Below are 21408 nucleotides of genomic sequence, written 5' to 3'. Positions count from 1 at the left end.
GCTCTACGGAAATGCTGCAAAACTTGCACTGGTAGAGATCCGAAAATATCCGTCAACTATTCCACGAAAGCCTACTTATAAAGCTTCAAGAATCAGTATTAAGTGAGGACTGGAGGTAAATACTGTATCTCCCTATTTATAGCTCACGTTGGGATCGCGGAGAAAAGATACAATATACTACAGCGCACAGAACCTTTAGAGCTATTTTCCCTGCCGCGTTCCAAGCGCGAATGAAACAGCTTCTTCATACCCTAAGATGTGGTGAGTGTAAAGTAGCCTAATCCATGCACCTCACAGTGGTTTGCAAACAATGGTCGTTGATAAGGAGACTATTGTGTATACAATAGTGAGCTAATACCAGCACTTAGGACCAGAAGATGATGCTTAAACAAATTCATATCTGAGATATACAATCATTACATTCTAAAACTAACACAATATGTCACTGAAAATTTTTTTAATTTACCTTGTAGAGCGGTAAACAATCGAATTGACCAAAATAAACCTTAAATTGGAGCATTTCTTTGTCTGCATTCTTTGTGCACGTATTGCTCTTAATTGTCTTCCACTGTTGCCTTTACAGTTCCTCTAATGATGGCGTACGTTACTCGTTACATATTTGGTACGGACAAACTACGGCCTAACTCCTTCGAAGTACGAGGACTGAATGGTGTCAGCACTGGTATTATACACTGCGATGATGCTGCCATCCTATCTCAGTGGTTGAAGTATATCACAGACAATATAGTTGGACTGACGAATCTTCAGGTAGGTGTCAGAAATAATCATATTTTTTTCTATTCACACAGATTTTCTCTCATTGTTCATTTCAGTTGCAATCTGGGTAATTTAAAGTGCTGTATTGAACTGCTTTCCCTATTTCTCAATACAGCCTCAAAGATTTCAAGCAAAGCTTTCTTTCCATTTGGGTATTCTGTCATGACTTAAACTCAAGAAAACTGAAATAATATCATATTATTATCAGACAGTGACTTTGAAAACATTGCCATAGGATTCATCGAAGAAAATTATTTGTGACTCTGTGTGTGGGGGGAGGGGGGTGGCAGATCACCCATTTATTCCCCTGTCATTTATGTATGAGATTCATTCTATTAATGAGTGTTTAAAGTGTTTATTTGCTTCCATTTTTGCTTTGTAAGTCGATCGTTTCCCTTGGCACTTATACAACATATCCAGTGCTTTGGAGGGCTGTCAGAGGCCAGACGCACTAACCACTCAGCTTTGAAGGCAGACACAATTTCTAACAAAATAAAACACGAAACTAAAACCGTGAGTCAGACCTTGGCGTGAATCCAGAACTCTGCCTCACTTGGGCAATGCTCTTACCTTTTTTTGGAGAGGGGTGGGAGGGACTGAAGGGGGCAATCCCATCTCTGCTTCTAGCCTCACACCGTCCCTCTCCAAAAATGCCTAATTTGGCACCTTGTTAAGACATTGTGTAACACTGCTTTTCAACATAATATAGTGACTATGGTACCTCGTCAAATCAAATAATGTACTCTTCAAAAGCAAAGAAAACTTCTCTTATGAAGCATCGAAGATTCCTCTTTTATAACAAAAAATTAAAAAAAAATAGTCATCTTCTAAAAAAAGTGTACAAGCCTTCTCTTCTGAAATAAACATTTCGCCTCTTCTACAACAAAAATTACTCCTTCTCTAGAACAAATTGGACTCCTCTTCTTCACCTGTAACAAACGAGTCTGTTTATTCAGATCAATGCTTCTATACTAATGCAAAAAAGACACCTCTCCTAACATAAACCAGGCCCCTCTTCTAGAACAACCAAGACTTCTGCTGTAAGATTACTACACCCTCTTAATGCACTTCTGTATGTTACGCTGCAGCAGCCATATGTGGAAGGACATTGTCTTGCTGAAAAAGCATATCACCTTCCAGTCGAAAAATGACCATAGGATGGGGGATAACAGCCTGTGCAACACAGTACGCACTGGTTTCTCTAACTTGCAGAAACACCAGATGTGACCTCGAGTTGAAACTGATATCTCCCCACCACCCTCCACCATGAAGCCTGGATGGCCGTGCATGTCGTGGGTGAGTGAGTGCACTCTGGAATAAGCAGCTCACCAGATCTACACCATACATGTATATGTCCATCACCTGCATAATGATCACTCACATCCATCACTCGCAACGGAACCTACCCTCATGACTGAATACAACAGTGTGTCATTCCACTCTCCAGTCAACTCTTTGACAACACCAGAGTAGCCATGTTTAATGGTGTTATGGTGTCAGTGATAGCCTGGCCAGAGGCACACGCGATCGTAATCCTGCTGCAAGCAGTCAGTTCCCAATGGTTCCTGATGACACAGCAGTTGTAACAATGCCCAAATTTTGTCCCTGGATGATATTTGGTCAGCAACCACTAGTCACAGAACTTATCAATATTGACATGTGCCTGTGCTTCACAGATGCCCAGAACCTGATCTATAGGTGTGGGAATGTTTCACAGACCACTACTGACAGAAGCAACACACCACCACTACATGCAGCAGTCCACTGATACATCCATCCAGCTTCCCGCACACCCACAATGCGGCCCTCTTCAAATGGCTGAGGCTGTTCAATAGGTATATGTCCTCATCGGTGCGGCATGGTTGCACCCTAGAATAAATGTTGCAAACAGTATTCACCTCTAAACTAAGCACAGTTACTGCCTGCAGAGTCAAAACAGAGTGTGACGAGACTGGCTTTCTGAGCACCATCTGATGGCTGATGACCGTAACAAATCACTCTAACACTACAACCCCACACTATGACAGTATTGTATCCTGGTACCACTGAACACAGAGATTGAGGGTGTTTCATTTCTTTTTCCTGCAGTGTAAAACATACAAGACTCCCCTTCTAGACTAACCAAAATGTCTACTTTAAAACAAGGGTCCTCTTTAAAAACATACAGAGCCCCTCTTGTAAACGGCAACTAAAACAAATTGTGTGAAGCATATGTTCTCTTTGCTGATCTACTTATCTTTGTATGGCATTTATGGTAGCAGTTTGTTGTGCTCCACTGTCAGATAATACCAATAACCTTTGTTATTGGTTCCTGTTTTCCTGCTAATTCAATAGTAGGTATAACTGGCAAGGAGTCAGAGAAATACATTGTTTTTCCATTTTGGATAAATAGTTTTGTTCGGGGACAGAATGGCCTTCAGGTGTACATGTAAGGTGAAATCCACTTTATGATTGCAAGTTTTTATCTTGTACACTGACAAATTTCAGGTTTTTCACTGCATATTAGATGATATCACAGTGAGTGCAAGTTGGCGAGGGTTAAGCCCTTTTTTATACAGTCCATGCAGTATTCAACCTACCCTCACAGCTGTACTTCTGGCAGCCCAGTCCTCTACCATTCAAATTCACAGAAGTACCTCTCGCGTGCCTCCTAAACTGATATAGTAAAGCTGTGAAGGATGCTTGAATAGCTGAGACAGTAAGTTACCTGTATCTGAGTTACTAGTTTTTTGTCATTCAACAGCCATGGTTAACAGGCACTGTCAATTTTACAGTAATATTATAACATTAAAATTAATAACAAATTACAGTTTAAAGTATGATACTGAAGTGGGTACTATAAAACATATATTTAAGAAATAGATTACTATATGTGTTACAATAATAAGACAATCATGTAGTAAAATAACAGATTTGCTGTTGTTTTCATTGCTAATGAATTGCAACTCAGGTAGACACTGTTCTAACACCAGAGACCTATTCTTCTATGTTGTACAAAGGTTGCTCTTTTAACATATATGAAATTTTAGCCCTAAATTGTTCAACTGGCATGCCCTCTGGAGTGTACACCATTAACAAAAATTAAGAACAACAGGGGCTCTATTGTGGATCCCTCTGGCACACCATGTTTTAACTTTATTTCACCTGATTCTGCTCCTTGCACTGATACAATCTGATATCTGTTATTTAGGTAGGATTTGAGAGTTGGTGTAGCAGTATAAATTTAGCATGCTCAACAGGATCTTATGTGTGATGCAATCAAATACCTCACCAAAGTCAAAGAGTACCAGTGCTATAGATGCCTTGTTTTCAAAACCCTGACTTATATTTGTATCTAAGTCAAGCACTGCCTTTGTAGTGACATGCCTTTTGAAAGCCATGCTGTCTATGATAAAAGAGGTTATTTCCTTCAAAATAATTTAATAGCTGATGTTTCATTATGGACCCCATCAGTTAACACTGATATTACAGATACAGGTCTACAGCTTGACACTTCATGTGGATTACCTTTCTTGTAAACTTATTCTGTGCATGATACTTTCAACAAGTCTGGAAATTCTCCAGAATGGAGGCTTTTATTTATTACTATTGACAGTAGTTGTGCAATTTCCCAGATTATAGTTTTTAAAATAGTACAGGACATACCATAAATGTCAAGTGTTCCCTGTGTATTTGTAGTAGTTTACTGTTGTTATTATGTCTTTTGGATACCCTCTCTTCCGCATCACAATGCTCCAGTTATTTCCAAATTTTTCAGCAACTGCTCAGTCTATTCTGAAGTGAGAAATTTCACCTACTGTGCTTTCTACTATGTTTATAAAAAATATATTAAATTCATCTGGACTGCAAGAATTTGAGCAAGAGGTGGTCTTTGCCTATGTTTATTAATCAGATCCCATGCTGCCTTGCAAAGATTGTAAGCTTCTTAAATAAATCTGGCATTGCTTTCATTCTTTGCTTTCTCTGCTTCTTTTCTGCACAGCCTCCTGACCTGTGGATAATTGCAATGTAGTCTGTCCTTGGTGCCAGTATCTTCAGTGGCTTTGACTTTATCATTTAGTAGTTGCACAGTGCATTTTGTTTTACCTAATGTAGAGGTACACCAGCTCTTTACTTTGACAGTTTCCTGTGTGAATTTTGACTTGACAATTAGATATCTCTTGGGTTTTAGTGGAAAAATTTCATCAAATCTGGCTATAAGAGCCTGGAACATGGAACTGAATGTAGCATTTGGTGCCAATTCTTTCACACATTTGATGTCAGTCTATAGAAGACATTGCTCTTTTGAAAACATCTAAATTTTTCTTTGTAATAACCTTACTTCTGAAGACATAATTTGAATTCCAGCTGGGAATTTGTTGTACTGAGTTTGTCCAAAGCTTCATTATTACTGCACTATGATCTGCAAGAACAGGATCAATGACACTTACTTTGTAGTACCAACTATCCAGGTTTGTAACAACTGTATCAAGACAGACAGCTCCTCTTTTTGGTAGATAACTTGCCACAAATAGTCCACAGGTGCTTACTAAGTTCATACTAGCTCTCTCTTTGTCAGGGCCTTCCTTGAAAAAGGTATTGAAGTTTCTACATAAGCTAATTTTTGCTCCCAGGCTCACTAGATTGCACAGATAGCTTTCCAGTTTGTTGATGAAGTGTTCAAATTTGCCATTTGGGGAACAGTACACAGAACCAATAATTAAGCATCTGGCAGCCCCAAAGCAGCAAATTCTAGATCAGAGTCCACAGTGAAGTTTCTTACATCAATTTTCTTGGCACCAAGCTTTCCATTTGCATACACAGATGCACTGCCAAAGTATAGAAGTTTCTCTACACCATACATTCACCATGTCCAGATATTCAATATGCCCATAGTATTCTATTTCTGTATGGGCTAGCCAATGTTCAAGTATACATAATGCATCTGGTCTCACTTCCTCAGCAAACAATCACAATGTATTGAGTTTTGTCTGAAGGCACTACATGTTTGCACTAGCTGTAAATAAGCTTGCATTTTTTTCAGTGATGACATATCATTTTTTATTGGAATGTTCTTGGTCTTGGGAGTTTATCTCGCTGGAGCATTGGGCAGTGTCTGGAATAAAAAATGTCTATCATAATGTCCTTGGTCCATATATTTTTGTCCATTATTTTATCTTTTAAATCAAAATTAACACAGATTTCAAAGCTATTAATTAATACCTTCATTTACAATTTTTCAACTATGTACACTGTGTACTGTATTTTGGCTCAATTGTATACTGCTCTTCGTAAATTGCTTTCTGCTTCCTGTGTAATTATCTGGACACGAGAATATAGAGTACCTGATGGTATGCTAGATACTATTTTTATTCCTAACTGTATTTCATCTTTCAATTTCACGACTAGGTTGTTGATATATAAGTTAAATAAACTGGATGAGAGACTGCAGCCTCGATAAACACCTTCATTTCTTTCCATTGCCTTTTTCAAATATAGAAATAACTTTAGTTGTGTTCCATACTTCAGGTATGGAACAGTTCTTCCTACACATACTTCAAAAACTGGAGAAAGCAAAATTCTAAAATGATTCCTCCATATGTGATTAATTCAGTGTTAATTCCATATGAGCCAATAGCATTTCTACGTTATTTTCAACAGTGGCAATGAATCTTTCCCACAATTCACTATGGTATCTTTTTATCAATTCTTGTTTTGTTTTATTTCTTTTCTGTACATTTTCTATTCTTTGTTTATATGTGTTTATAAACAGACATATAAGCATTTAGTTTTGCTCTAATATTGTTGGCTGTTTTTATATTCCAAATATATATAAATTTTCAAACTACTTTTCTGGTTTGATACTTTATTTTCTCACATATGGTACTTTGTTACCTATGTACATTACTGATCTCGACCATTCTTCAATATTGTCTTTAGTTACAACCATTTGCAGTTCACATGGGAGTCTTTGTTGATATAAATTCCTTATGCTTTCTTCCTGTAAAAGATGGGCTTCAGATTTCAAGTTTTTGTGTTTGTTTGTGTGTCTATCGACCTGCCAGCGCTTTTGTTTGGTAAGTCTCATCATCTTTCGTTTTAGATATATTTTTTCCACGTGGAATGTTTCCCTCTATTATATTCATATCATTAATTTGAACCCAACAATTACGTTTGTTATTGTCACTGTTACATTTCGAAGTCTTTTCTGTCGTCTTATTTCCTCCTCCTGTTTTTGCCAGTAGTTTCACTTTGTATTCACCTTCTCCTTTTTACCGTCATCCACTATACAATTTTATCCCGCCGATATATACTCAATAATACGTAATAATACGTAACCCACTTCCAAACCATAACCCAAAAAAACTTTTTTTCCGCTTTCAACACTACCGCTGCTATAAAATCCACCGTTTCTAGTTCACAAACAGTTCCTTTCAGCTATTAAACAACCTTTTCGGCTAGTTTTAATAACTTTTGCTTTATTTCCATTTCCGTTTTTCTCACATCAGCGATCATTTTTAGCCGCTTCCCACAGGTTTTAACGTCATTATTTCTTCATCAGACAATTGTTAGCCTCATTTCCATAATCTGCCACCACCATACCACTCCTTTTAATACATCCTCACGTAGTTTTTTCGAAATTTTCTCGAATTTCTCCACCCTTTAACTTGTTTTGGCGGCAACACAACCACCTAACCTTTATGCACATCGTTATCTACCTACACAAGTTCAGCACAGGATCAACATAGCCCAGCTCCAACCAACCCTTTTTCGCCTTTTTTCACACCAGATCTCCAGTTGCTTTCTACTTCACCTTTATCTCTCCCCATATATTTTTATATATATATTTTTTTTCATTTTCATTTCAGCCTCATGTTACACTATCCACCTTCTAGTACCATGTCACCCTCACAACACCTCCACAACGACCCCATTAAGTTTTATTTACATTCCCTCCGCAAACATGCCTTCGCCCTAGCCAGATTACACTCCCATATTTTATTTTCTCAGGCGTGTCTGACATTTGGCATCACCCCCAAAGGCCTTACACTTAAAGTTCCCATCTCTGGCTGCAACCCTTCTTTCCATCAGTCCTTATACCAGTTCCAAACTGAACAATCCATTGCCCTCACCCACCTAATCCTTCACCTACACATCCACTCAGCCAATCAACACACCCGTCAACTGCTATCCTTAATAAAAGTCCTCAATCTTTCCTCTCCCACATCCACACCGGCTGTTCAGAGCATCCTCCTACAGGCCAACCGCAAATCAGAACAGCATGCCACCCTCCACCTTAAAAAACTATCCAATCTCCTGGTTTACCACCTCCGGAAAGGCAACTCACTCACCCTTCACAACCTTTCCAGTAAACCTCAAGCTCCTCTCATTGCACACAAACCCAGTCTCTCCCATCTACTCAATCTCCCACTTCCAGCTCCACTCCCTCCAAAACCTCAAAATTCCAATCCACACAATCTGGAACCACAACACCCCAATTCAGTAGTTAACCTTTCCTCCAAACCTCTCTCCCAATCCGAAACCTCTGTCCTATCCAAAGGCCTCACCGTCAGCCCCACTCCCAGATTTAACCAAACAGCCCTCGTCAAAGATTTACTGTCCTACACCCGTACTCTCTGCCGGAAATATCACTTTGCCACGAAGAAAAATGATCCTAATCCTACTCCTAATGATCCAACTCCCCAAGACACTATCCAAATTGAACCCTGCCTGGAACAGTTCCGTCCTCCGTCACAGCGGGACCCACCTCATCTTCCTCAAAATCACCCTCTCCTAACCTTCCAGGAATTTCTGACTTCCAGCCTTGCTTCTCAATCCTTCTTAAAAAACCTTAATCCTACTCCCAACATCACCACTGCTGAAGCCCAGGCTATCCGTGATCTGAAGGCTGACCAATCCATTGTCATTCTTCCAGTGGACAAGGGTTCCACGACTGTGGTACTTGATCGTCGGGAGTATGTGGCTGAGGGACTGCGTCAGCTTTCAGACAACACTACTTACAAAGTTTGCCAAGGTAATCCCATTCTTGATGTCCAGGCAGAGCTTCAAGGAATCCTCAGAACCTTAGGGCCCCTACAAAACCTTTCACCTGACTCCATCAACCTCCTGACCCCACCAACACCCCGCACCCCTACCTTCTACCTTCTTCCTAAAATTCACAGACCCAATCATCCCGGCCGTCCCATTGTAGCTGGTTACCAAGCCCCCACAGAACGCATCTCTGCCTATGTAGATCAACACCTTCAACCCATCACATGCAGTCTCCCATCCTTCATCAAAGACACCAACCACTTTCTCGAACACCTGGAATCTCTACCCAGTCTTTTACCCCCGGAAACCATCCTTGTAACCATTGATGCCACTTCCTTATACACAAATATTCCGCATGTCCAGGGCCTCGCTGCGATGGAGCACTTCCTTTCACGCGCATCACCTGCCACCCTACCTAAAACCTCTTTCCTCATTACCTTAGCCAGCTTCATCCTGACCCACAACTTCTTCACTTTCGAAGGCCAGACATACCAACAATTAAAGGGAACAGCCATGGGTACCAGGATGGCCCACTCGTACGCCAACCTATTCATGGGTCGCTTAGAGGAAGCCTTCTTGGTTACCCAGGCCTGCCAACCTAAAGTTTGGTACAGATTTATTGATGACATTTTCATGATCTGGACTCACAGTGAAGAAGAACTCCAGAATTTCCTCTCCAACCTCAACTCCTTTGGTTCCATCTGATTCACCTGGTCCTACTCTAAATCCCATGCCACTTTCCTTGACGTTGACCTCCACCTGTCCAATGGCCAGCTTCACACGTCTGTCCACATCAAACCCACCAACAAGCAACAGTACCTTCATTATGACAGCTGCCACCCATTCCACATCAAACGGTCCCTTCCCTACAGCCTAGGTCTTCGTGGCAAACGAATCTGCTCCAGTCCGGAATCCTTGAACCATTACACCAACAATCTGAAAACAGCTTTCGCATCCCGTAACTACCCTCCCGACCTGGTACAGAAGCAAATAACCAGAGCCAAATCCTCATCTCCTCAAACCCGGAACCTTCCACATAAGAACCCCAAAAGTGCCCCACTTGTGACAGGATACTTTCCGGGACTGGATCAGACTCTGAATGTGGCTCTCCAGCAGGGATACGACTTCCTCAAATCCTGCCCTGAAATGAGATCCATCCTTCATGAAATCCTCCCCACTCCACCAAGAGTGTCTTTCCGCCGTCCACCTAACCTTCGTAACCTCTTAGTTCATCCTCATGAAATCCCCAAACCACGATCCCTACCCTCTGGCGCCTACCCTTGCAACTGCCCCCAGTGTAAAACCTGTCCCATGCACCCTCCCACCACCACCTACTCCAGTCCTGTAACCCGGAAGGTGTACACGATAAAAGGCAGAGCCACGTGTGAAAGCACCCACGTGATTTACCAACTGACCTGCCTACACTGTGAAGCCTTCTATGTGGGAATGATCAGCAACTAACTGTCCATTCACATGAATGGACACAGGCAGACAGTGTTTGTTGGTAATGAGGATCACCCTGTGGCTAAACATGCCTTGGTGCACGGCCAGCACATCTTGGCACAGTGTTATACCGTCCGGGTTATCTGGATACTTTCCACTAACACCAACCTGTCAGAACTCCGGAGGTGGGAACTTGCCCTTCAGTATATCCTCTCTTCTCGTTATCCACCAGGCATCAACCTCCGCTAATTTCAAGTTGCCGCCACTCATACCTCACCTGTCTACATCTTTGCCTCTTTACTTCCGCCTCGACTGACATCTCTGCCCAAACTCTTTGCCTTTACAAATGTCTGCTTGTGTCTGTGTGCGAGTGTATACCTGTCCTTTTTTCCCCCTAAGGTAAGTCTTTCTGCTCCCGGGATTGGAATGACTCCTTACCCTCTCCCTTAAAACCCACATCCTTTCGTCTTTCCCTCTCCTCCCCTCTTTCCTGATAAAGCAACTGTTTGTTGCAAAAGCTTGAATTTTGTGTGTATGTTTGTGTTTGTTTGTGTGTCTATCGACCTGCCAGCACTTTTGTTTTATAAGTCTCATCATCTTTGTTTATATATATTGTTGTGTAAAATAAATTTAGTGTACTAGTGACATGCCAAAAAGCTCTTTTTCATGATTTTAATTTTTAAAACTGGAGAGCACATTACATGATTACATGTGATGGCTCATTATATTCGTGTAAAGATGGTGAAACTGTTACTTCCTATTTAATAATCAGCTTGTTTCACATTAGATTCTCGTTCTACTTTAGCCATTATAAGATATGCAAAATATTTTGGTGTTTGCTCAACTACATTTGTTAAACAACTGCCTTTTTACCAATGTTTGCATAATCTTATTTTTCCAAAATCCCAAATTTGTTGCTTAATTTAATGATGTACCTATCCCCCCCCCCCCCCCCGCTCCAGCCCAGCCACCCAAATCTGTATCTATTTTTACTCTGCGCCTTATTACACCACCCTCAAAGAAAATTCTGAAGTGTTTCTGGATTGTCACCATCTGATGCATTTCCTTGCTGTTCTGTAAAAGATAATCAATTGCATTTTAGTTCTGTTTCTTCCTGACTTCTGATCTTATGTCCCTACATAAACTGATGCATACATTTTTATTTCTAAAGATCATATTACTTGTATGTAGCCAATCCTTATGTGGCGAAGTGTGAGCATACAAGTTGCTGGGCATTCCCCACTATCTAAGCCATTTTTGGGGTATCCGCAGTCCACTGCTTGCAAGTACTATTATCCAGGCTATAGAAAGGCCTAAATGTTTCTCAAGCTCAGATCTTGTGAGAACCACCATCAGTTGATGACAGCAGGGCTTTCAAATCAGCAATCTGTCAGACTTTTTGTGCCCAGTAAATCATCTACTCAAGAATGTAGCAGTCACTGTTTTGCTATACTGCGTGCAGTTAGGGGTATTAAGCAGTCCATCCACATATATTCCTCACAAAGTTATATATTAATATTTTCTCCTTATGATTACTAACAGCTGCACAGAGTGAATGATTTCCCTCAGTTCATGCTAAGATGCTGTTATGCACTCTCATTCCAGTTCTTTGTATAGGCATACCTATGAAAAACATGACCACACCATGACACCACCGCCTCCAAATTTTACTGTTGGCACTACACAAGCTGGCAGATGACATTCATCCAGTATTCACCATATCCACACCCTGTCATTGGATCACCACATTGCGTACAAACATTCCACACAACGTTTATCCACTGTTCAATCATCCAATGTTTATGCTCCTTACACCAAGCGAGGTGTTGTTCAGCATTTACCAGCGTGATATGTGGTCTATGAGCAACTGCTCCACCATGAAATCCAAGTTTTCAGACCTCCCGCCTAACTGTCATAGGACATGTAGTGGATCCAGATGCAGTTTGGAATTCTTGGGTGATGGTCTGGATAGATGTCTGCCTATTACACATTACGACCCTCTTCAATTGTCTGCAGTCTCTGTCAGTCAACAGATGAGGTCGGCCTGTATGCTTTTATGCTGCACATGTCCCCTCACACTTCCACTTCACTATCACGTAGGAAACAGTGGACTTAGGGATGTTTAAGAGTATGGGAATCTCGCAACAGACATATGACACAAGTGACACCCAATCACCAGACCACGTTCAAAGTCTGTGAGTTCCACGGAGTGCCCCTTCTGCTCCCTCACAATGCCTTATGACTACTGAGGTCCCTGATATGGAGTACCTGGCAGTAGGTGGCAGCACAATGCACCTGATATGAAAACTTATGTTTTTGGGGGTGTTTGGATACTTTTGATCACACAGTGTGTTTTGCAGTCACTCAGTTATGAATAAACAAAAAGCAAAAAATTCTTTGTTCAAGCAGAATCCAGCTTAGCAATGGGCACTATCCATGTCATAGTAACCTGTCACAAAGCTCCTACTGCCCAGTCAGTGCAATGGTGTGTTCCTTCGACTTGATTGTGTGTCAGTGGACAGCTAATATGCCATCAACTGTGCCTGTCAATAGTGCATTCATTTACATTGTAGTATATGTCAAATATCAACTTAACTCTCTTTCACACATTACTTTTTCACATTTATCCAGGGAAATGATTGTCCCATTGATGTATTTAAAATAGCTACAAGCTATGGGAGATTGGTTGGTTGGTTTGGGGAAGGAGACCAGACAGCGTGGTCATCAGTCTCATCGGGTTAGGGAAGGATTGGGAAGGAAGTCGGCCGTGCCCTTTCAGAGGAACCATCCTGGCATTTGCCTGGAGCGATTTAGGGAAATCACAGAAAACCTAAATCAGGATGGCCGGACACGGGATTGAGCCGGCGTCCTCCCGAATGCGAGTCCAGTGTCTAACCACTGCACCACCCCTCTCGGTGCTATGGGAGAGTCTTAGCATGTTTAAAAAGTGCACCATATACTAACTGGGCAAAGTACTGGTCAAAACTAGAACAAAGTCCTACAAAGATCTGTCTGGAAACAAATCCCTTTTGAGACGTGGGCAATTGTGTTGAGAAAAGTCAATACAACAGTGGTGTAGGCTGTCTTCCTATCGATGTTCATTGCCATTTCTTCTTGGTTGTACTCGTCTCTGTACTTAGTCCTCTGATTATGATGCTGTTGTCAGATAAAGCACTTATCACTGTCTCCTACATCAACCATCCAATACATATTGTTTTGAGGTTGTGGTAACATCAGAACAAGATTAGTGACTCCATGGATTGTGAACAACGTAGGCTTCAACAACGAAATGGAATCCTATTATTACATTTAGGAAATGACTGGTTATCATTTAACCAGTATCATTAATCAAAGGCACGTGTCATGTGTGCTGAAGGACATCGTAAAAATCCCATTCCATCTGGAAAAAAAAGGGGGGGGGGGGGGGAGAAGAATGGTATCGTTTGATGCAGTAGCATGCTTTCCCCATTCAATTGACCTTAAGTCCATATAATTCTGGATATGGTGTCATTTAAGAGCTTTTGTGTGCTCCACATCCCTCAACAATGAGAACACGTTACAGGAGTGTATATGTCATGGAAGTAACAAAATCAACTGGCATGCAAGTGCATATGCATGAGATCATTACTCTTTGAGGAGGAGGTCTGAAGAATGTGTAAGACCAAATGGTGACCGTTTGAGCTTCTCATGTAGTATCAGCAGGCAGGTGGCTGTCATATACCAGAATGGTCCATACCTTAAGTATTTGCTTCTGGATATACATTTATAGAAAGTTTTAACCTAGTTTCGACCAGTACTATCTTCTGTAAGAATATGGAACACTTAAAAGAACACACACCTGGGGAGGGGAGTAGAAAACTAAACAGATGATTGTGTTGTGTTGTTTTCTTGTTACAGGACCCAGATTTGTTGCTTTTTTTTTCCTACCCAAGCTGACAATTCCATTTTAGTTTGTTGACCACTTGGAACTGAAACAGAAATCATACTACTGATAAATCATGCCCCGAAAGATTTAAAGGTCATGTCCAGATTCATTCACAGTCATTTTGCTCTCTGTATATGAAAATAAACTCTTTGAATTTTGATGGTAGATTCTCTATGTTTCTGTAGCAAATATATTTTAATATAAAAACAAAATGTACTCATTTTCTTTTTGCAGATGAAACTTTACAACCGTAACTTCCCTGCCACAGAACGAATTGAATACATGGGATGGGTCAATGAAGGAATACTCAACAACAATCAACCATGGCAAAATTACAAACCACGTTTCTTAACACTGAAAGGAACTGATGTGTTGTTGTTTGACTCACCTCCAGTAAGAGACAGTATTGTACTTTTAGTTACAGGATATTATTAGCTTTCCAATCTGCTGACACTAGATTTAAACCATAATTACACACAAAAAGTATTAAGCTCTTACTTATGTATTTCATTCTACAGATTTGTTTATTATGTCTCCTTTGAATATACTGTTTTTGCTAGATGAGAACTGCAGAAATAAAGTGAAGCTTCATTGCTTTACTTACAACTGCAGAACAGTGAAATCCACTAAAGGGTAAACAATAACTGTCACAAAACATATTTTTGTAGATATCAATGAGTTATCTTTGGCTGGTTGATAGAAGTTAATTTATAGGACTCTTCTTTTAAAGTGCTCAGCCCTAATTACATCATTAAAGAAAGCATCAGTGGTGTTGAAAAACAAAATGACACCATGCATAGTGTCTGTTGGTGATAAGTAGTGCTCTTAATTTTCAGAGGAATTTTCTTCCCAGGTAATAGGATTTATTCACAGGCCCCTTGAAGAACAAATTGTTCCAGGAAGTAGGGAGTAAAGCTAATTTTGCTCCATCTTTAATGCCATCATTGACATCATACTGTATGCATCAAAAGGATAAAATCTGGAAGAATAAAAATAGCAAATATATCACTTCATCCTCCGATGTCCATGATTAGAGTATAAAAGTCATATTTTTCCAGTTGAGACAACAATAAATTTGGAAGAGTCTGTGTATTTGCTTTTCAAGAAATATTTACTATGCTGTGAAAACATTGTAGAGATCTGCTAGTTACAGCATAAGTCTCTTGTTTTGTGGCAGCAGACATCAACCAAAAAACAATAGCAGTGTGTTGAAAATTGAAGTAAACATGCCTATAAATATGAAAGCTTTTACATTGGTTCATTAAATGCATCAGTTACTGTTACTTTGTATCAGCAAAAATTAACATTTTTAAAAGTGACAAATACCCCATGCACTGCAGCAACAGGTGCATTACACAGAACCCCCTTGTCTTCAGAAGCATGCAGGTCATAGTGCAGTGTTTTTCTGGGCAATGCATCATCTATTACAGTGCAAAATTGTTTGCTCAAGCAGATGGACAGTAGGCACAGACACATAGTAGCAAGTTGCCACACAGATCCCCCCCTCCCTACAAGAAGGAAACAGTGGGTTACAGGACATAGTGGCCACTCCCTACACTGACTGGCATACTGCCGCAGATAATAATTTTTTTTTTTCCGTGCGCTTGGGACCATTGGAAAAGGTGGAGGTTATGGTGTGATCTGCAGCAGCATTTGGTGTTTGATGTTGTGATCTTAGTGCAGGGATAACAATCCACTTCACCACCAGCTAGGGTGGGAGACAGTGATGCACAACAGTCGGCAAGCATAGTCAGGTATGCTGTGGTGTGGAGGTGGGGCCTGCTGGAGGACGTGGTGGAGTGCTGGTGCCTAGGCAGATCACACATGGCAGGCAGCTCACATGGGTGGCATGATGCACACCATCCTGTGCCACTGCTGTAGCTGCCCACTGCTGCTACCTCTTTTTGGTAGACCAGATCACAGGTTGCAGTGGTGGCATCTCCCAACATCACAGGGATGGTGACAGCTGCCTCAGTGCCAAACGTGTGTTGGCACCTTGCAACTCAGGCCAGAGGACCAGTCTGGCAGCAGGTGCAAGTGGCAGGATGTCATGTGAAGTTCTGCATGGGCAGGGGATCGGGTAAATGGCAGGGTGGCTTCTCGAGTCCCAAATGCTGCCTGTCAGGCTGGCAGCATCTGCCAGTGTCACATTTCAGTTCTTGCCACGTTGATTTTGATGAATGGCAACATGCAAGAGCACGGGAGATTGGGCATAGTGCCATTTTCAATCAATTGGTTGATGCTGCAGTGGCAGTGCCACAGAAACAAACAGAAAATGTCTTCTCCCTGCACTTGAGCACAAAGTGCAGGCCTGAGTACTGTGGGTGGAGTGGTGGTAGTCGAGTGTCCACCTGAAGCATGACATGCATGCACAAGTGGAGGTGGCAAGTCATGACAGACTTGCACTTGCCACGGCATTGTGAGGGCTCCAGGCTCCAGATGTAGGCATGTCATCCAGTTGAGCAACTGCTGTTTGAAGACCAGGGTGCAGGTGGCGGCCAACAAGGGCTGCAACTTAATGAAGTAACCTGGGATGGCAAGTGGCTGCCCATATGCAACTTTGGTGGCAGATGAAGCCAAGTCAGTTTTGTGGGCAAAGTCGGTTTTGTGGGCCGCCCACAAGCTAGGGTGGCAGTTAAGTTATGGATGACAGGTAAGGACAGCTTTTAGGGTCCTGTGAAATCTCTCTACCGTGCTGTTAGGAACAGGGTGGTAACTAGTTATAAAATAACATTTGTTCCACAAGTTTCAGTAAGTGTTTTAAATAGGCACAGTCATCATCACATGGTGCCACCCCCCCTCCCCTCCCCGCCCCCGAAAATGAGAGACCCAGTTGTCCATGAAAGCCACTTTTACCACCAAGATGTTGTACAGTGGCACAGTTTCCAGCCACTGAATGAATCTCTTAAAGTGGCTATGTAACAGTGGGAGCGGGTCTATAATGTCAATACGGACATCAGAAAATATAGTCCATCAGTGGGAGAGAAACAGGAGCATGCATCTGATACTCTACCTTTGAGTGTTGGCACAGGAGGCAGATGCAGACCCATTTGATGCAGTCCTGCTGGATACTGGGCCAGACAAAATGCTCCTGCTGAGTGCCACAGATGCATGAATGCTGGGGTGGGATAGGCCATGGAGGTCTTAGAATACTGTCTTGTGGAAGTCGGAGGGGTGGTGGGGTTGGGGGAGGTAGGCACAGATGCAGTCTGTGGAGCGACTGGATGGAAGGAACTCATTTGGATGTGATGTCAGATGTGTAAGTCCATACTGGGAACTGTTTGTGGTTTGAGGTTGAGGCCAGTGTTTGGGTTGCTGCACTGAGGAGGAGGGGATGGGGTGCCAGTGGTAAGCTGTTGGGGCAGAGGAGTTCTGATGATTGTGCACTAATGAGCACTAAGAAATAGTGGAGCAGCTAGGCATGCCTACTGACAGCTGCCACCAGTGTTAGGGGACAGGCATGCATGCACACTGGTTATTGCATGTATCACAGGATGGGGAAGGGCATGGTGCAGGAGGGTTGGAGGGTTGGATGTGTGTGCTTCAGAGTGAAGATGTCCACCATGGTGGCTGCCACATCAACATTCATATAATTGCGCACAGCTAATGCTGTTCAGACTACAATGGACAGACTCGGTAAGCCATTTCATGAGTAGCAACATTTTTGGAACAGTTGTAGGCTCAGCATGTGTGTGTAGGTGCTAGAGGAGTTGCAAGGGTCACAAGTTGGCGTATTCCTCTGATGAAAATTGTGCATGTGTGCACTGCATTTCTGGTGGGGACCACCCACCCTCCCACCCTGCCAGCTGGTCTTTTACAGCACCATATCTGCCCAGTTATTGCAGGTTTGGGATAACTGCAGTGACCAAAGGCTCAAGCTGCACAGGGCGAACTTGGTTCGGTCACTGGTAATAGAGAAGCCTGTGACTATTGTCTCAACGGAAACAAGCCACAGCTGGGGGTTGCAGAAGTTTAAAGACAGCAGATGGATGGTGGCATGGGCTAGCGGAGGGCTGGGAGGTGGTAGGGGATTCGGGGGGGGGGGGGGGGGACAGTGCACTGGGGTGTTTGTTGTCCCTGTGAGTGGCTCAGAAAAGCATGAAACATGGCCATATGCACTTCCACATCATGGGGGGTGGGAGTGGGAGTCTGACTGGCCAGAGCCAAACTCGATCTGATTTGCCCTGCAACATGATGCTTCTCACCTGTATTAGCATTGGAATGATGGAGCAGTTTGCTGTGCTGTGAGTGCTAATTGGGTGGTGGTGGAATGAGATGTTGGTAGTCACTCAGTGATTGCACACTAAGCTTGATGTCATAAGCACTAAGTGGTGGGGGAACATGGTGTTAGCAGCCACTTGGTTCTGCTGGCCATGATGTGAAGACTGGCCCAGATTGCTGGATTCAGCTGGTGTCACCAGTCTGGAAATGGAGTTCCTCAAAGAACATTATTTTGCTCAGCATGAAGGTAAAATGTATAGATACACCATGAGAACAGTGTAACAGAAACCATCCAAATACTAAACAGTTCCTTTATTGAAATGTTAACAGGAACAATTAACTGCAAAGACAGGGGTAAGTTGCCACAAAAATGTCTATGAAAGGAACTTTGAAATGAGGTGGTCCTGTAATCCCCACCTCTCATAATGGCATTACAAGTACACATAAGAGGTGATTACCATCCTTGTGTGGGGGGAGAATCACTTTACCAAGTTTTTAAGAAAACATGAGAAACATCATTAATGTTCTTAAAGTATGGCAAACAGGGCTAATCTAACAGTGATCAAGGAAATACACAAATACAAATTGATGAACTTGGAGGTACCAGAAGTGTATGCATGGCACTGTAGTAGTTTGTGTATATGTCAGAAAAAGAGTTCAGATATTGCCACACCCAACATAATTTAAATGGGTTCTGTGAGGTGGATAATTCATGCTCACCACATGGAATCACAACGCGGATGCTGAATAATGTTACCCTGAAGTATGGTGTCAATTTTGCCTACTAATTCCTCATAGGCCTGCAATGCTGATCTCTTTGTAGCTGCACAAAACTGAATCACCACTGATGTCTTCATGTGCCAAGCATGTATCTGGTACCAGCAGAGAAAACTCATCCTCAGATCCATACAGTTCACAACACATTATCTGCTACAGCACAAGATCATCAGCTAGAGTAGATGGGTGGCAAGCACAAATGCACAGTAATGTGTTGCCACAGTATTATACAGAAATATGCAGGGAAAATTCTCAGGAACATGCATTACGCACATTACAACAGGACAAACCACAGGGAAATCAACAAATAAATGTTTTGGAAACTGGATGGTACCAAATGTCGGAGAGGACATACATGAATGTGACTGAAAAACACAGATAAGATAAAGATAGGCAAAAATAACAAAAAATATATGTAACAATGGAAAAAAAACTAAAGAAAAACTAGATACCAGTAACAAAAAAGTCAAATTATAAAATTCTGTTGAAAAGATGAAATAATTATTACTTTAAAAAATTAAAGAAATAGTTGGGTGCCAGATGGATATAATGGTAGGATTAAAAAGAGGGGCAATTAAGGGTTGGAACAAATGTGGGCAACAACAAGAAAAATCAGTGAAATTTGAAGCCCAGTAGGAGATAAGAATCAAGCATACATACTACAGAGCATGCTCTGCTATTGAAGTGCTGAGGTACTGGCATTCAGATGCAAAATCCAAACTGACAATGAATTATTTTAAACTTAGTAGAGTATAGACCTGTACCTGCCAGGGTAGCTGAGAGTGCTAAAGTGCTGCTTGCTGGGCTCAGGTAGGCACACCGGCCCCAGATTGAATCCGCCCGGTGGATTAACGGTGAGGGCTGGTATGTCAACCAGCCTGGATGTGGATTTTAGGCAGTTTTCCACATCCTGCTAGGTGAATACTGGGCTGGTCCCCATATTTCACCTCAGTTACATAACTTACAGACATCTCCAGGGATTCGCACTATCCCATGGCTTACACTAGATCCAGACAACTGGAGTACACTAATTCCATCCCGGGCCGTTCAGGGTTGTGGCAGGAAGGGCATCCGGCCACTCTCTGTAACTAACACTGCCAAATCAATAGTAAAACTAGTAAAACAGCCTACCCCACATAAAAAGAGACAAAGGCCCCAAGAAAAAGAAAGAAAGAGTATAGACCAGTGGCCATCAAACTTTTTTGCTCAGTAGCCAATACTGACATTGTGGGAAAGCATCTTAAGCCACATATGTACTGATCTTATTATTAATTGCTGATGTACATAGATTAGTATTTACATGTCCGTAATAGAGTAAATGTATGAGGGCTTGATAAATTGACCACTGGACCCCAATAATTGATAATTAAAGTCGTCACCATTCAGAACACTACATATTGACTGTTCTCTGTTTCAGGCTGTTGCCACCCTCAGTGACCCCAAAGTTATTACCTGACAAAGTGTTGTGTTGTCTGTGTGATCAGATAATTAATTAAGGAGTGTAACTGTTCTTATACACTGGTAGAAAAAAAAAATTGCAACACCTAGAGGGAGTTGTGGGACATAAGTGAAAGTTGGTAGGCATGTTTCTACATCTGAAAGATGATCTTTGCTCCATCCACACAAGAGTGGTGCTAGTAGCACCACTATGAGGATGCAAATCAGGTCTGTTTTAATACATACTATAACAGTCACAAGCATTAGTTAACATCAACCAGCAATTTGAGCAAGTTAGCACCACAGTAACACAATGAATTGTTACAAAATAGTTTCTTCAAGGACAGCTCAGAGCCAGATGCCCTTAGCGTGCATTCTACCAAACCCCAAATCACCCCTGGTAGTACCTTCAGTGGTGACAAGTGAGAGCTCACTGGAGGGCAGGGTGGAGATGCGCTGTTTTTTCCTGATGGAAGCAGGTTCTGCCCCAGTGCCAGTGATGGCCATGTGTTGGTTAGCAAGAGGCTAGTTGAAGGCCTGCAACCAACCTGGGTGTGTGTGAGACATATTTAATTGTGCCTGGAGTTATGGTCTGGGGTACTATTTTGTATGACAGCAGGAGCACTCTCATGGTTAACCCAGTCACTCTGACTGCAAAATTGACTCAACCTGTCATGCTGTCATTCATGAACAACATTCCAGGTGGTGTTTTCCAACTGTATAACACTCACCCACATACTACTGTTGTAACCCAACATGCTCAACAGCATGTCTACACATTGCCTTGGCCTGCTCAT

General features: G+C 42.0%; 1 protein-coding gene across 3 annotated transcripts in view; it reads left to right on the top strand.

Annotated features, from left to right (window-relative positions):
* Positions 1-21408, top strand: part of LOC126184461 (gamma-1-syntrophin) — a 769719-nt gene that overhangs the window by 687174 nt on the left and 61137 nt on the right. For all 3 annotated transcript variants that reach the window (XR_007536832.1, XM_049926862.1, XM_049926854.1), the window contains exons 6-7: positions 584-768; positions 14411-14569. Coding sequence is in view for 2 of the 3 variants with exons in the window: in XM_049926862.1 (XP_049782819.1) it covers positions 584-768; positions 14411-14569 (344 nt within the window). In the remaining variant the exon portion in view is untranslated. The remainder of the gene's footprint in view (positions 1-583; positions 769-14410; positions 14570-21408) is intronic.

Source organism: Schistocerca cancellata, chromosome 1 (assembly GCF_023864275.1).
Source record: "Schistocerca cancellata isolate TAMUIC-IGC-003103 chromosome 1, iqSchCanc2.1, whole genome shotgun sequence".
Classification (NCBI taxonomy): Eukaryota; Metazoa; Arthropoda; class Insecta; order Orthoptera; family Acrididae; genus Schistocerca; species Schistocerca cancellata.
This window is presented reverse-complemented; position numbering and strand designations above follow the sequence as displayed.